The sequence below is a fragment of the Melanaphis sacchari genome, unplaced genomic scaffold (genome assembly GCF_002803265.2).
Source record: "Melanaphis sacchari strain LSU unplaced genomic scaffold, SCAv2.0 Contig36_pilon_pilon, whole genome shotgun sequence".
NCBI lineage: Eukaryota > Metazoa > Arthropoda > Insecta > Hemiptera > Aphididae > Melanaphis > Melanaphis sacchari.
Window position 1 is genome coordinate 3,189,265 of NW_020271232.1, and position 17,665 is coordinate 3,206,929.

The 17,665-nt window shown below is 27.7% G+C and overlaps 1 protein-coding gene and 1 long non-coding RNA gene across 4 annotated transcripts in view; one reads left to right on the top strand and one right to left on the bottom strand.

Moving 5' to 3' along the window:
* The first annotated feature begins 256 nt into the window (after nt 1-256).
* On the top strand, nt 257-634 carry LOC112596998. Its single transcript, XR_003114816.1, has 2 exons — nt 257-325; nt 390-634. It is a non-coding gene; the product is annotated as an uncharacterized LOC112596998 (long non-coding RNA).
* Nucleotides 635-4,918: 4,284 nt separating this feature from the next.
* LOC112597001 overlaps nt 4,919-17,665 on the bottom strand; it is a 113,701-nt gene continuing 100,954 nt past the window's right edge. For all 3 annotated transcript variants that reach the window (XM_025342900.1, XM_025342899.1, XM_025342901.1), the window contains 12 exons: nt 11,685-11,968; nt 11,456-11,514; nt 11,213-11,363; nt 10,773-10,878; nt 10,541-10,695; nt 10,357-10,443; nt 10,011-10,168; nt 9,820-9,940; nt 7,765-9,361; nt 7,359-7,460; nt 7,201-7,296; nt 4,919-6,915 (listed from right to left, as the gene is read on the bottom strand). In XM_025342900.1, coding sequence (XP_025198685.1) covers nt 6,346-6,915; nt 7,201-7,296; nt 7,359-7,460; nt 7,765-9,361; nt 9,820-9,940; nt 10,011-10,168; nt 10,357-10,443; nt 10,541-10,695; nt 10,773-10,878; nt 11,213-11,363; nt 11,456-11,514; nt 11,685-11,968 — 3,486 coding nt within the window. In that variant the 3' untranslated portion in view covers nt 4,919-6,345. The remainder of the gene's footprint in view (nt 6,916-7,200; nt 7,297-7,358; nt 7,461-7,764; nt 9,362-9,819; nt 9,941-10,010; nt 10,169-10,356; nt 10,444-10,540; nt 10,696-10,772; nt 10,879-11,212; nt 11,364-11,455; nt 11,515-11,684; nt 11,969-17,665) is intronic.

The window sequence follows — 17,665 nt, forward strand, 5'->3', positions numbered from 1 at the left end:
GACTTGTCATTTCACAAGTTAGTATTAAGTTATTATATGGTGTTATTGATTTTACTCATTGATATTTTTAAACAGATTTACATCTATTATTTTAATATTTAAGGTTCCCTCTTAAAGATAAAGAGAGGCTTCAAAAATGGGTGCATGCTGTTCGAAGGAAAGATTTTAAACCTAGTTCCAATACAACTTTATGTAGTTTACATTTCAATGAAACTGACTTCTATTCAGCAGTTGTAAGTGGGAAAAAAATGTTAATAAAATATCTAGCTGAAGTCAACTCAACATAAGTTACATTAGTTAACTTAACAGATCATATAACTCCAAGGTTATGAATATAGTTAAAGTATCTACAAAGTATCATAGTATCTTTAAATATTTATTTATTTTAGGAAATTTGGCCATGAAGTATAACAAAATGTATTGCAGATTTTGTTTTTCTGGATATTTCCAGTACTAATATTTCCTAAATTATAAATCTACAATATTAAGCTTAAGTTAGGAAAGTAGTAAGTACAATCTAAAGTAAGTAGTAGATATAGCTCCAGGTAAATAGCGTAAGTACACTTTTATTTCAATTATGATTAATATTATAAATACTATGTTTATATTTTAATAAATATTATTTTACTAAAAATGCAGTTGTTATTTCATATGCTTGAGTTATGAACTAAAACCTTCTAACTTTCAATTTACAACTTAATTTATTCCCAACTTAAAATTTCCTATTACTTCCTTTATATGACAAAAAAATGCAGAAGTCTACAAAAAAACATGTTTCAATACTTGTTATATTATTTTAAATTATAATTATAAACTAATAAACTATTTATTTATCATTTAATTATTTATATTTTATTAAATTAATAAAAAATATTTTGTGGAAGTTAAAAAAAATAATGAGGTGCAACTACATTTTAAGAACCAAACTAAAATAATATCGCGGTAAAATATGAAATTAAGACATTAGCGCCATGTGCAAGACAAAGATAGTAACACCATTAGTATGTGCTATCTCATTCTAACATCCTCTTTCGGGCAACACTGCTTGGTGAGCATTCCAGTTATCATATAGAGTTCAATGGGAAGTATACACTAATGATCATTTATTTACACAGTTACACACGTCATAAAGACGAGCAGTGACTGCTAGAAACAAAATATTTGCCTAGACACAACTCCTTAAAAATGTCATGTTTGCTGGGGCCTTAAAGTAAGTATAAATATATATTACATTGACGCGTTACTTACAACTATTATTTCAACAATAATACGGCACATATAATACCTCTCATTATACATGTAAACAAATGAAGTCACTTACGTGGAAATCTTAAAGTACATATTACGCATACTACGTATAATTACCATGTAGTATATTTCATTTTCTTTATTTAGACATTTATTTTAGTTTTATGAAAAAATTTCTAAAGTATCTAACTAACAGCAAGGATACTTCGGTTATAAACATGTTGAGTTTATTTTAAAGACTTGGTAGTTATGATGATTATACTTATTCATCTAATGTTCTACGTACAAGTGTACTACTATAATGATTCCTACTAGTATTTAATAGAAACGTATATTTATTTTTGTTTAAATTTAAAATTGCACGGGTAATTCACTAAAATGTAACGATTAATTATCAAAAGCATTTATTTAGTCTATTAAACTTCCTTTAGTTACTTTATTAAAAAAAACGTTATTGTTACATTTATTGTTTGAAAATTTTATCCTAGAATAGTATCTAGACTTTAGAGTATTTTAGATAAATTTAATTTTAAATTATTATTATATTAACTTAATATTATACTTATAATAATGTGCTTTGTTGGTGATTACTATTTGTTTTAATTTTAAAATTCAACAGACTCATATTGGCTAGCGGCTATTTAAAGTAGTTTTATATTATTTCTTAGCTGTTTTTAATTTTGTTTCGTCATCAAGTATAAAATATTTAAATGTTATCTGTTTCTCGAGAAGTTTGTTGATTTATTCTCGTGATTAATGACCAAATACTCACGAATCTACGATAGACTTGTTTTCTACTCCGCTCAGTGTCGTGAAAATGGACTGTCCCATATTATACGATTTAAAAGACATACGAATATACGATCGGTAGTTTTGTTAATAGAAAACTAGGTTACTTTAAAAAGCTCCGAACAAGAATGATAGGCTTGTTCTCGATTTTCAGTTGAATCTAATAGGTACGTACTACGTATTACGTAGTAGCTTGACGTGTTGAGATTGGTATTATTCATTATTGACATGTTCAACGACAATGTTGTTTCAGTTTAATTTTTAGCTTGTATACTACAACGCCTGATACATTTTATTTCCGATTTATGTTTATATTAATCTCTACGATAAAATTTCTCGATTAATTTATTCTTAATGTATTAAAATTAAATAGATATTGTTTAAAACAAATATTTTTTCATTATTTCTACCACTACTAGACTACATCATGAATAGTAATTAGTAATCATACACTTTAATGGGCGTATGTAATTTGTGCTAAAAATAACCAAAAAAAAAAAAAATAAAAAATAAAAAAATAAATATATATGTCATTTGCGTCACATCTAAAAATGTATTTTGGTAATTTGCGTCAAATAAAAAGGCATTGTGTAATCTGTACCATCGTGTAGGTTACTAAAATTGTAATTAGCGCCACTAATATTAAAATTATAAATAAATGTATGTAAGTAAAACAAACTCCATGTATATTAAATAAGTGAATTTTCGTTAAGTAATAAAATATATAAAAATCAATATAAAAATTATATTGGACACGCGTCGGAACGTATTATTGTATATCCTATGAGATATCAGTAAATTTATCTGCTGGTAAATTCCAACTACAATTTTATTGAAGTAGAAAGTGTGGCGCAAATTACATATTCCATTTCATAATTTACTGTCGTGGCGCAAAATACCGAAATTAATTTGTTTATGTAGCGCAAAATACTGTTATATTATTATATTTTCGCGCAAATTACATACGTACTTAAATTTACCTATTCGTGGCGCAAATTACAAGTAATAAAATTGGCGCAAAATACCATCTCCCACTTTAGTAACTGTACTATATATCTTATACTGTATAACTTAAAATTTCGAAAATTTTAAAGGTATGCTTAAGAATATTTTTTTCAAAGGGTAATTTTTATTTTCAGATTATAAAAGCATATTTTTAAGGCATCAAAATCGGGGACTCATTAATAACGCATTATAATTATTGATTATCGTTAACTTGGTTTTTAAAAAAGTTATTTCATTATAATGTTTACAATTTAATGAAACTGAAAACCATTAGATATTTACCTTATACTTATGAATAAGTTATAAATGGATTTTTTATCAGTTACAAGTATCTTAGTTATGCTATGTTTGTAATTAGACGATTTATACGTTTGTATGTAATACTGATTGTATATATATTCGAACTGTATTAAGTATCAGAGCCGCTTTAGAGCAATTCATATTCGGTACCTTTTATCAGTTTTATCAATAAAGGTTTATTAAAACAACATAATATATTTCATTTTGATATAATAATATTAATGAATATATGAAATATGTTACCTGGAGCAAAAGTCCCTTTTGCACCAATGTTAATTCGGCCCTGTGTATACTAACATTCTGCATATCAAATTGACTGTCAATGATAATGATAATATAGAAAAAATTCAATTGTTATTCTGCTCACTTGGAGTGGATCAATTGACGATTTTTGTAGTAGTTTGTGTTGATACATAATAATATGGAATTATCAGCGATCTTCATATTACATCACACCGAGTAAAATTATATTAATTGAAAACGTAATAAAAATTGTTTCAGGGGTATTTTTTAATTTTATTTTAACAAGGTTGGAATTAATTTTTACCTGAAGCCTTTTAGTTGTATTCATTTTAGTAGTTGAAGTAAATTTCGTTTTTTTGTACACCAAGAATATCATATTCAGTAACGCAATCTAAACATTTGTAAAATGTTATTTTATTTTATTTTATTGAATGATTTCAATTCTAGTAAACTATTTAAGTTAATAGTATTGTTTAATGTACCAATGAAATATATTTATCAAAATATAAATTGACATATAATACTCTGAGACATATGATTTTGTGTGACCAAATGTCTAAACACCTATTTTTCAAAGCCAAAAGCTTTATTAAAGTAAGGATTGAACGAGATTTATAACAATGTCATTTATAGATATAATTAACTTTGAATAAATAATTAAATAAAAAAAAATTACAACTATGTACAACAATATTACTATCAAACTATTTGTAACAAATACATTACTTTATAATTACGTATTATAAATTATATACATGACACATTATAATTTATACAGTAAAATTAAATATAAATAAATAAATTACTTTCCTTTCCTCGCCACTCAAAATATTTTCTCTCCGATAAGAAATATCATAAAAAAAATATAATTTTATTGATAGAACTGATTGTTGAACTAAATAATACCTATTTACAATTAAAAAAAAAAAAAAAAAATTGTGAATAGGTAGTAGAATAATTAATTAACATATAATATTTAATAAATATTAAATTAGTTTAAAGCAGATATTCAAAAGAAATTATTATAGTTGATTCAATGGTTAAACAATACAAAAATATTTAATTATTTCTGAGTTTGAGTAGAAATAATATTTATGAATAAATTTAGTAATAAATAATTTAATATTTTACTGTTTATAAGTATGAATATTACACTGGTCCCTATAGATATATTACAATATTATAAAATAATAGCATTTTATTTTAAATTTAGTCTTAGTATAATGATCTGAAATTAATCAGTTTCGTCATAAAGTTGTTTTGCTAAAGATTATGCATTAATTTTTTTTTTTTTTTATAAAAATTACAAAAAGTTTGACATTTTATTTGATACTAAAAAAAAAACAATTGTACAATTACGACCATAATTAAGTTAGTCTAAGTTAATTTATTACAGATAATATTCTAAAAATACAATAAGTAATGTCGGAGAGAAAAATTTTGTTAAATTTACGTGGTTAGGTGTGGAAAAAATATTAAATATCAATATACATTGGAGTTATCGATACGTGGACGTTTGTTTTAGCGACAGTTGACTATTCTAATTTGACCATCGCTTTAATAACTGTTTTCGTTTTATATCACGAATACAAATATAAAATATTTGGATTTTTTGTTGTTGTGACCAAAAATGAATTATTTTACGAGGAAAATTATCAATGCATACGGATATTATTAATGTTCGTTCATAATAACAAACATTAGGTCAAGCCTCAAGCGCAATGCAATATATAATAGGATTAGAGTAGTTGCATAGTAATATCGTATATTTTTTCATATGAACTTGTTCATGAATATCAAATAATTTAGCAAAAAAAAAAAAATAAAAAAAAATAATTGTGTTGTGTTTTAAAATCCAATCACTCCATTTTAATTGAAAGTCAAAATAAATATAAAAATTTAATAAATGAGTGTTTCGTGTGGGATAAAACATAATCCTAACAGATCAAAGATTTTTTAAGCAGTCTGGGTTTTTTTATACTATGAATCAAAATTTTCAACTAATATACGGAATACGTATGTAAGATACACAGTTTATTTTGAAATGAAATGTTTGTACGTTTCATGTATAACCTAACCTTGATAATAAAATAAGCACAGAATGTAAAATAATTTGTTTGAATTAGTTCACATTTCAAAATATTATTTAAGATTACTCTATAACTCTTCACATTATGAAACTTGATTACCTATTTATATACCTATGAATCCGAAATATATATTTTTTAAATGGTGTAATAATATTTATTGCCAATACCTACCAAGCCAATTATTTCATGGTTTACGTAAAAATATAACTTGTCTAAAACTTAAACAAATTAAAAAAAAAATCTATTAAAATAAACATATATTTACCTACTACTAAGTACATTGTGGTATCAGACATCGGTAGAAAATTATGCATTTCTGTGTCAATTTCTGTGGAAATCCGTCTAAAACTAAACTTTTATTGGTCCCTATTTTTAACATATTTGATGGCAAATTTTTATGATACCTGGCACAATACTAGAATGGCAAACTTGAAATTATAACATTATGTTCAAAAAACTTAAAAATAAATTCGTTTGTTACTAAAATATTGAGGTATGAACAATTATAATAAAGTCATGATAAGACCATGCAACTATCCTGTTTTTGTAAAATTTTGTGTAACCAAAAACAACAACAATAACAACAACAATAACAGTAACAACAATAATAACAACAATATTATTAATAATAGAATCTAATAGTAATAATAATAATCAGTTAAATTTTAATCTAATTTTCGGGTTGCGATACCAACGAAAAACAACTCTTAGATATAGTTGGAAGTATGTCGGGTGAAGGCATTTGTGACGAACTGCCCCCCAAACGGACGTACTGTCCAAAATTTCTTAATATTGAATTGGAAAACGGTACGTTATCTATTGACAAACACCTTCTCCGTCCCTGAAGTCCTCTGTGTATCATCATACTATTTTCGTCTAAAGACCTTCGGCTCAAAAGTTCTGGGCCAGCGTGGAGATCGCTGTGACTAGTGTGTCCCACCAACATTTCTGCTTCCCAGTTTTCCCATCTGGGTGGAAACTCCTCTTCTTCGTCGTCTGTAAAATTCATATCAATTCTAGTCTCGTCGTGTTGCCATGATGGTTCTGGAATAATCGACTTTGGCAAGTCTCGAAGTTCCATGTTCTCTTCTTCTGATCGGTCTTCCCAAGATTTACTAGATAATAACGCTAGGCTGTGAGAATTTGAGTTGTTATACCTCGGGTCATCCACTCTGAATGGTGATAAGCTGTTGAACGAAGATAGTTTTGGACACATGACTGTATCTACAGAATCATTTCTCTGAAAGTCATTAAAATTCATTTCACGCCTTTAAGAACACGAATAACCATTAAACAGAGAGTAACAAAGAATATTAAAAATGCAACATATTGACTATGTAGATAATTAATTTTTAAAAAGAATGTTGAGATTAATTACCCACTATAATAGTCGTAATAATTATATATTTAAAAACCATTTTTTTTAAATATTGATTAGAAAAAATTGTTATTATTAAATACATAACTAGTTAATATTAAATTTGAGTTTATTTTTTTTTATTTTGTGTATTTTAATGAAACTCACAATAAATGGATTTTCTTCGTCTTCTTCTATATTTTTTGAATAATTATCAAGTAATGATCCTAATTTACCTTCGTCGATAGGTTGATCACAAAGTTTCTAGACATTTACAAATTGATTTTAAAATATAATTATAAAGAAATCTAAAAATAAAAAATTACCTGATTGAATTGTTCACAAAGTGTGCTTATTGTATAATCTCGTTTGTTAATTTCGGTTTCGAGTTCATCTATTTTATTACGATATTTTCCTTCAATATCATTCTGAACAATTTATAAATTAATATTAAACACAATCTAATAAAGTAATTCAGGTATTCAAAAAGTAAAAATTAGCAAATTAATTGATTATAATGACATTAACGAGACTAATAAAAGTAGTAGTCTTACCCAATCGGGTACATAGGTAAATAATACATTTTCAAAAAATATTTAAAAAATATATATCAGGTGAAAAATTAAATCTTTATAATTTTAGTTTAATATATTAATAAAAAAATGCATCAAGAATAATATAAGCAAATTTTTTATATATATGAAAAAAAATGATATAATTATTTGTACTTACTAGACATTTCTCTACAATTGTTTTCACACCATTTAATATTTCGTCGTAACAGTTTTGTCGAATATCTGGCCAACTCGACGTGCACTGTACAGTGTTTTTAGACATTCGTTTGGACAGTTTTGTATGCTTTGAAGTATTTTGGGAAGACTCTAGCAAGTCAGTCTTATGAGACAAATCTATTGGTATAAGATTAGGGTTTTTACACTGCGAAGTTATGCTGTCGGGAAACGTAAATAAGGAGGTACAAGAATCTGGCGATGATTCTATTGTGCGACGTTGATTGAACGTAACGTTTCTAGTCATTTTTGAATGTCTGGCAGCGTATCCTTCTATGGTCTGTGAATCCATCAACTGGTTCACTTTTTCGTTACCGAAACAATTTGATGATAGTTTCTTAAGTATATTCTTAAGTCGTATTCGCTCAGCCGTTTCGTTACACTCATCTGGTAGTGAAGTACTGCAGCTCAATGATTCCTGTTTGCGCGTATTCTGGTTTCTCAGTACCACCTCTAAGGCAACCGCTTCCGAGTGACTCCGTGTTAACTGATTAGCACGCGAAACGTCCAAAGTCTTGCATCCAGATGAATCCAGGCTGGAACTTCTCAAAAATGCTTTCTCTTCCAGTTCGGCCAGCTTTTGTCGTTCGTTAAGTATTTTCAATTTCTTAACGAATGACAAACCGGAATACTCCGGCGATAGATCGTTGATCGAATTATAACATCTTTTCATGCCGTTTAAATTCAACACTTTTGGCCTATGTACTATTCTAATATCACATTTTTCCTTATTAATATTATTTTCAGTACATTTATTAGTTAAACTATTGTGAGCCGATATGTTTTGAGCAATCAATGAGCCCTGCTTATATTGGTCATCTAATTTTTGGCACATTACAATAAACTTGTTTTCGCAACCACTGCTATTTATATGTGAAACATCGGCGATCGATTTCAAGTTTGATTGAAGAGACGGTGTGTCGCGTGGGATTTCACTATCGGCTTTTAAGTCTTGTAACTTGGCTTTTGGAGTAAGCACCGTAGCTTTTTTCAAAAGCGTCCATAATTTTGTATTTGTCGTCGGCTTTCGCTGTCTAGTGTGTACCTCTGATAGTCGTTGCTTTAGGCTTATGCTTTTCGCGTTTTCTTTTTTAGGAGTTTTTAATTTCACGTTTGATTTTATCTTAGGTGTACTTTCAGTCACTTCTAGATCGACTTTTTTCGGTTTATTTTGCGTCACCGCTTCTTGGTCGGTTTTCTGTTTAAGAATCAATAGCCTCTGTAATAATGGAAGTCCAGCACCGATTACTTCTTGATTTGTCGATTCTTTGCGAGCTGTTTCTGACATATTAGGCGGTGGCGACAGTAAGCACTTTTTAGATTCATTAACCTTAGGTTCTTTATCTGATTTTGCTTTATTTAGTATTGGAATACCCGGTGATATCGGCCTCGGGTCTTCATCACTGTGATCAGTCCCTGAAGCTAATTCATCGCTCCATACTCGGGGCATTCTTCTTAAAATACTTTTACTGCTGGTATTTTCTGATTTTCGACCACTACTGGTTAATGGTTGTAACTCCATGCTTTCTTCGACTACAGCTCTGTAAAATTTTAAAGTAATTATGTTATATGTATATTTTTTTATAAAGATCAATAAATGTATCCCTCATTACACTAATATGATAAATTTATTACTAATACTTTATATATATAAATGAAACAATATACAATTTTAATTAATTTTATTTCATTTATGTAGTTTCATAGTTGCATTATAAGTTAACTTCAATTTAATACAGTATATATTACTTAATAATGTTTTGTATAATTATATTAAAATATTTAAAATAAATTATATCTATTTACTGTTATACATATACTAAACATTTTCGTATATAATGTATTTATATAAACAATAATGAAAAAAAAGATAATGATGTGAATATATTTTGAAGTGATTTAAATATTAAATATGTTTTAATTGAAACTGTTGTTCTTGAAACTAATTTTTTTATTATGATAAAATAGTTTTTAATATATTAAATTTAATTCATCTTACCTAGTGCCACGTCGACCTTTTGAAAATGCATTTCGAAGTCCTTTGACATCACAACGAATTTTTTCTACGATTCCACTACAGTTTTCTGCAGCTTCAGCTCGAGATTTTATCCGATCTGCAACTGATGGTTAACAAATAGTATTTATAAATACATCAAACATGCTACATAAAATCCAATTAATATTACCTACCAATCTTATTTGCGTTCCTTGCTTCCATAAGACGCTTTCTGCCTAGTGTTTGAAGAATATCTTGTGCTTCGGGATAGTCTTTCATAGCGGCAAGAACGTCTTCACGAGATAAACTGAATAACTCTGAATATCCAACTGACCGAACATCAGCAGTTCTCCTATTAATTGAATTTTATAACACGTACGGTTTATACTTAGTAGATTAGTTACCGAATTAAAGATAACAATGTTGTGTAATACCGTTTTAATATTTCAATTTTTATTTTTATAATAAGTAAATAATAAATAAATATTTTTTAAAACATATTTTTGAACATGCTATTATTAAATAAAATATAATACATACTTATTGAAACCGTCCAAGTTGAGGATTCCTATTTCTCCAAAGAAATCGCCAGCTTTCATTATTGTCAAAACATGCCCAGTTTCACTACTGTATATACGATATAGCAAAAAAAAAAAAAATCACAATTATAATTTATTGAATATTTGATTTATTTTTTGTAGACACACAAAGTAAATATGCTAACCTAATAACTTCTAAAATTCCGTCTGCTATGATGAACATCTCTCTGGCCACTTCTCCTTTCCGACATATTAAATCCCCAGGTGTAAATATGTAAGCTTTCATTTTGAGAACTAAATCGTGTAAGAATTCTGGTTGGCATTCTTGAAATATTGTAACCTAAATAAGATTACCAATAATAATGTAAATATGTATTTTCGGTATATATATTATTATAAGATTTAGTTGGAAATTACTTTTTTCAAAACCGCCAGATTGACGTGCAACGCCAGTTCGGTTTTCAATTTGTCTGGAAGAAGACCCAGCGCCGTATTTATATCGCCACCTCCTTGAATACGTCCCCTTCAACAAACCGGCAACATACACGAAAAAACATGTTTTTAGTCTTATCGCGTGCATGTGCAAAACGTGAAATAGGAATTAATCAATCATTCGATTTTGACATATCTGTACTACACGTGTCAATGTATATACGGCACTGGATTTCAAATAAGACGTTCTATGGGTGTTATGGCTCGATCGAATGAATGTATTGAGTTACATATGACAGCGCGCCAAGTTGACGAGAGTTATATATTTTATATAATATACATTATACCTAAATGTGATGAGTATATAGAATTTCGAAACCGCCCTTCTAATTCAATTAGTTGGGTACACAACATGCAATATTCACCTGGACCATGAGTAGTCGTACCATCTTAGCACTCTTTTTTTCATACCGCTCGGCACCTTGTGATGTCGCATGTATAGCTTGGCACCATCCAACAGCCGTTCAAACTCTAATCGGTTTGCATTTCTGTTCGTTATCACGTTGCCCACCTGCCCTGAAAAATATATGGATATCAATAAACACCTTTAGGTCGACAACGGTATGTTCTTTTTAGTCTATACGCCGCCAAGCGTGTAAACGACATACCAACGATAGTGGCGAATATAAAGACTCCAATTAAGTAGCTGACTATGGTGAAAACGTACCTAAACGTAAAAATAAAAAACAGGGATATAATGAGAATGCTTGTTATTTTGGTGTAAATTTATTTGAAGACAACAACTCATACATACGTTTCAAACTAGAATTTATTGTAACATCCAAGTGATGTTAAAAAATATATGATAGATTATGGATTTGATATATAGGTACTTACTCGGCATTGGTTTCTGGCGTAGGTAGATCACCGATCGTAGTCAGCGTCAACGTTGACCAATACAACGATCCCAAGTATTTTCTAGTCAACGTTGCGTAATCACCCGGCTTGTACGGGTACACCCAATCGCCTTTAAATCCTTCCGCTTCGGATAATAGATAATAAAAACAACCGAACCAATGTGCCAGTATCAATAAAATGTGAATTAGATTGATCACTCTCCATAAGTTTGGGTACACCGTCCTCGATTCCACCATGTAGTAATAGTCGTACACCCTATATACCTGAATAAAATTAAATTATAATTTAGTTTACCATATTTTTCATGATATAACAATTGATGGGAAGTATAATTTGATTACTAGCTGTTATATTATTTATAATTATATACAACGTGAAAATTGTTATTTAATTTAACGTTTTGAGGGTAGTGCTTAAAAGCTTTTTGTTTAGCAATAAGTGGTTTTTAAACATTTGTAGGGTATTCAAATTTTAACAAAACTCCAAACATTTTACATGGCGTACATGCAGTTGACTAGAAAATTAATGTAGATTTTACTGTAAAGTACATAGTATAACAATGCAAAATATCAATTATTTTACAAATGCAGTCAACATAGTGCAAGTCTGCAAAAACATTTTCGTTCAGAACCGTTCTAAAATTAAATGACAATGGTTTATAAATGTAAAATAACAATATACCATTTCAAGTAGTCAACAAAAAAATGGGGACTTTCAATATATATTGTATAATTTATAATATTGTGTAAAGTTTATTCGTTTTTTTTTTTCTAATGATACTTTTATAATTTAAATAGAACGTCAATGTCCTTATACATTTTGTACTAAAAGTAAAAAATACCAATGTCATTTTTGTATAAATGTGTTTATTTTGTATGGTAAATTTAATATTGAAAACCTACAAAATGTAAGGGGTAGCTAGTACCTATAGTTTAGCAGCTACTACTTCAAGTTCCACCTATCATATCAAAATTAGCATTGTAAAGTATTTATGGTATAATAAGGGTTTATGATGATAACTTAGAATTTAACATAACAATTCATTTCATAGGTATACCTACCTTCTAAAATAAATTTAACATTTGAACGGCTTAAAATATATATACAATTAATATATTAATACCTGTCAGCATAAATCAATAATAGGTACCTACTACCTATGTTATATAATAAAATTGACTTATTAATTTTAGTGACAAACTAATTTTGACATAGGTACTAGTTAGGTATAATATATAAATAATAATATTAATAATAATAGTACAAAACACTAATTAAATAATATAATATATTATATATCGGCAGCTATAGAAATAAAATATATATATATATAATCCAATACCTATTCAATATAATCAAATCAATATCACTAAGATATTTGTGAATAACACTCGATATGGATATGATATCAGTATAGCTGGTTAGTTGATACTTGATAGTTGATATTAATACTTAATGATTAATTTTTATATAATAGAATAAAGTACTTACCTAAGCATAGAAGTTGTAAATTTAAACTTAACAAACAAATTAATTGGGTACATTATTACAAAAACGAATGATTCACGACATACACAACCAATAGGAAGGGTGGTATATTTAAAGTTGGCAAATCATTGCATTCAAAAGGCAATTTTGAGTATATCTTGCGGTTTTTATATAAAAATAATCAATATTTTGTTAAAAATCACGATAAATTCTTACATTTCTTCACAGTTTTTTTCACTTTTTCTTACTGTTTTTCTACTAGAAAAAATTTAAATATTATTTTTCTAAAGGCACCATTTATGTTCAATTTATAATAAAGATGTACATTGTACATAGTTTTCGATTTTTTTTTTTTTTAACCAAAAATGTTTTTCATACAAATCTGAAAAAAAGTAGAACATGTTTGAATACATTTATTAGAGTTTTGATCATAATTTATGAATACGGATTTATTTGTATAAAATTTCCATGTTAGACAAAATTCTTTATATTCAATGAGCAATAATAGCCGAACCCAAATGTGTGTTTCCATTGAAATTAAATTGTAACTAATATAGTAAAATATAATTAAGCAAAATTTAAAGTTAGAAGCTCACAACTGTAAAACAAATTTAACTTTTTTTTTTTATTATTTTATCCAATTAAGCATAAATCGTGTTTATATTTTGTACATTTGAGTTTTATTAATGTAAAAAATTTTAATAGCCATAAAAAGTTAAAATCAAAATTCATAAAAGTCATGTTATAGTAACAATATTTCTATGTAAAGGTAATCATCATTTTTGTTACATTGATAATAATTGCATAATCGCTTTAGTGTCACTGTAATAAACTTAATGTCTCGAGTCAAAATCGATGTTTTGTGGATTTATTATTAGTATAAGGATTAAGGACCAAGTACTAACTACTAAGTATATATTTTAGTACATCCACATTTTGAGTATAAATCTACACCTACAATTTTCGTGAATATTGTGTAGCTGTGTAGGTTATTATATTTTGGTGAGACCATATAAACAATTATTGAATATTAGGTATGAAATATTATGTGTTACATTTATTGTATATAACTATTAATTATACATGTATTTATGTACAAAATAAAACATTGAAACCATATAACGTTACCTACCTAAAAAAATTAAATTTTATAGTATATTTAATAAAAAAACACGTATGGATATTATTATCGATATCTGATTTTGAAAACAAAATATCATTATTCCAAGTAATACATATATTTATATATTCATATCATCTTTTATCAAAAAGTTTTTAAAAGTCAAGTGGAGTGTGACAGTTAAATTAACCGTGTAATATACAATCTTAATGTTTGTTTTTTTAAAAATAGTTTAATGTACTCGAATGTTCAAAGTTCATAGCATTTTTTTATATGAAGATCACAGTCTTTAACAATAAATTATATCCTCACACATATTGTTTTTAAAAATATTTGATCAATTTGTGTTATTTTATTACTTAAAATAATAATTATTTTTTAGTTTAAATGAAAAAAAAAGATTTTAAAATTAAAATGTCGGCATAAGATAAAAATATTTTTAAAAACAGCATGTGTGACATTATGTATATGATAAACATTTTTGTGCTAAAATGAAATGTATGACTAAAGAATGTATAATTTTCATGTAAAAAAATGCAACGAAGATACAAGTATACATTAATATTCTATCATAGATATTATAATGTATAATGTATAAGAGTTATATAATGTGAAACTAGAGTCTAGACTATTATTAAAAATTAAGAAATAGATAATAGATTTATTATACGATGTCATTTATTTGTAACAAAATGTAGGTTTATTAGGTATTTTGGTACTAATATAAAAACCTATGACTAATATGTAGGTAATTTTTATAAGATAAAATCATCTTTGGAAACATAAACAGTCATCATGCAATAATTGTTAATTGCGTTCAAGACAATATTTATGTTCACATTTTGTATTGAACACGCGTGCATATCGTTCGAACCAATTGTCGTAAATTAATTATAAGACCATATATGTACTTATGTGTGTTTTAAACTATTTAATGCATTTTTTGCAACACAAAACGTATTAAAACGAAAAATAATTAGAAAATTCATAATTTAAATAGCATTTAATATAAAAAATTAAAAAAATGATTTAGTTCATTACTTCATTTTTTAACATATAGTTTCACAGCTTTGAAAATGTATACAATTTGTTTTCACATTTACATAGAAAAATAAGTAGAACCTTAAAAGAATAGTATTCTACACGTAGTCGTATACTTAATTATGTTGTATGGGTATAATATGGGAATATGGGATGAGAGAATTTACGGGATGCGATTTTGGGTGTTATAATTACAAGAAATTATGTTCTAAAAACGAGGTTGTGCCGGGTGTGGAAATGCAATTAAAATGTACTAAGTTTTAAACTATTGATTTATTCAAGCAATTTTCATAAGCATGGTTATTTTTTAACGATAAATCATAATAGCTTGCCTGTTAACGTCATGTTGTGTTATATACGTATACTATCATGTTCGATAACTGTGCGATTTTCGACGTACATAATATACGCGGACGTACTTTTATTGCGTATACTCGCCGTATGGGTTGCAGATGTTTTATTATACATTATCTATGCGAATTCTTTAGATTGTCTGCTGAAATCCACAGCGAGTAGTTCGACACGAATCGATCGGTCGAACTCATAGGTAGGTATGCGACATTATTATCATTATTATTATTGCGTACTTCAGAATGAATGCGTTTAAACCCGGGTCGTATAATATTATACATACATATTGACCTATAGCGCAGTAATAATGGGTGAACTCTGGCGTTTGACATGTATGGTATACATTATATTATAATATAAATTGTATATATTGTATATTATACGGAGTAACACACAGTGTTATGGGATTTTTACGTTCAACAGTGACACATGCGGGCGAACGGGACGTCACGATTGCCCACCCTGAGCTATCTCGGACCCAATTACGGTCATTGGCACACGAGAGCCTGTTACAATATTATACGTGCGCTGGGAATAAGTAGGTAGCAATTGATGAGGTTCAAATAGTAATACGTATACAATGCACAACGATCGTCATTCAAAAGACTTTATGGCCCGACGACGATGACGACGACGGGCCGATCAAACCAACCGCAAACGTGCCTTATCAGCTAAAAAGGATCGTGCAGGCTTGGAGGCGACCTAGTTTTAGATGATTTTTTCTCCTGTCCCGCGTTTACCCGTCAAAAATGAAAACGTGGAGAGCAGGCCGCTATTAATATCATCAAAACGTAACCAAAAAACATGTCAGCAATGTTAAATTTGTCGGTGTACGTTCGAAATCCATCACGGAACGTCAAACCTCGTCTACCAGAAGGTCCACTCAATTTACACGAGGTTATTTATGATTAAAGACATTATAGTTATGCAATATTATATACAAATATAATATTGTATTATTAAAATCATAAAGCAAACAAAGAATAAAACATAAAAAAAAGTTGGTTTATACAAGGATATGGATTGCTGTAAGTCTGATATACGAGAAAAAAATATATATTTTATTAAAATGCGAACGGCGACTTTGTTACGTTGATTTGACGCGTACATCTATCATTACTAACTATACATTATCCCCAAATCCTTCGCGAAACCGAATAATATAATAATAATGATCGTATATAGTATTATTAAATTTATTACGCGCATTGTTTAATTACGATATTATATAACAACAGTGCACTAAATTACCCAAACTGATCGATATGCAATAAACTTCCATTTCGCATATATATACATACACGAAAAAGTGTATTATATAGCTGGTACCTATATCATATTAATACGCCATTAATAAACTACCACCCCTTTTCGCTATATGTGTCGTTTTGAATTTAATCGTCACCCGGAATTGTATTATTATTAACGCTAAATACTGTGGGTTAAAACTTTTAAGTTTCTATTAATTTTATTCTTTAAATACTGTATTACTGCGAGAGTAATTTTCAATCGTTAATTTCTGTCATGGGTTATTACTTATGGCACTTTATCCTTAATATGAGTATTACATTTTTTACTCCCGGCTCCGAAAACATGTACGTTTTGACATTATTTCGTTGTATAACAAATGATCAATATAGTTAATAAATAATAATAATGTATCAATATTTGAATTAAGGAGTAGACTAAAAATTTAAAAACACCTAAATGCATACTATAAATTATCGCAATTTACAAAATATTACAATGGTATTCATTTTATTTATTTATAAAAGTATACTCATTTTGCGAATAAAAATGTTAATAAATTAATTATGATATTATTATTATACTTTAGAACCTAATTATGTAATATGTTATCTTTATCGAACAATATAAAAACATTTTCACAAATTATAAATCGATAACGTTGTTTGGAAATTATGTACAAATTATAAGGTAAACTGAATTTAAATTGAAT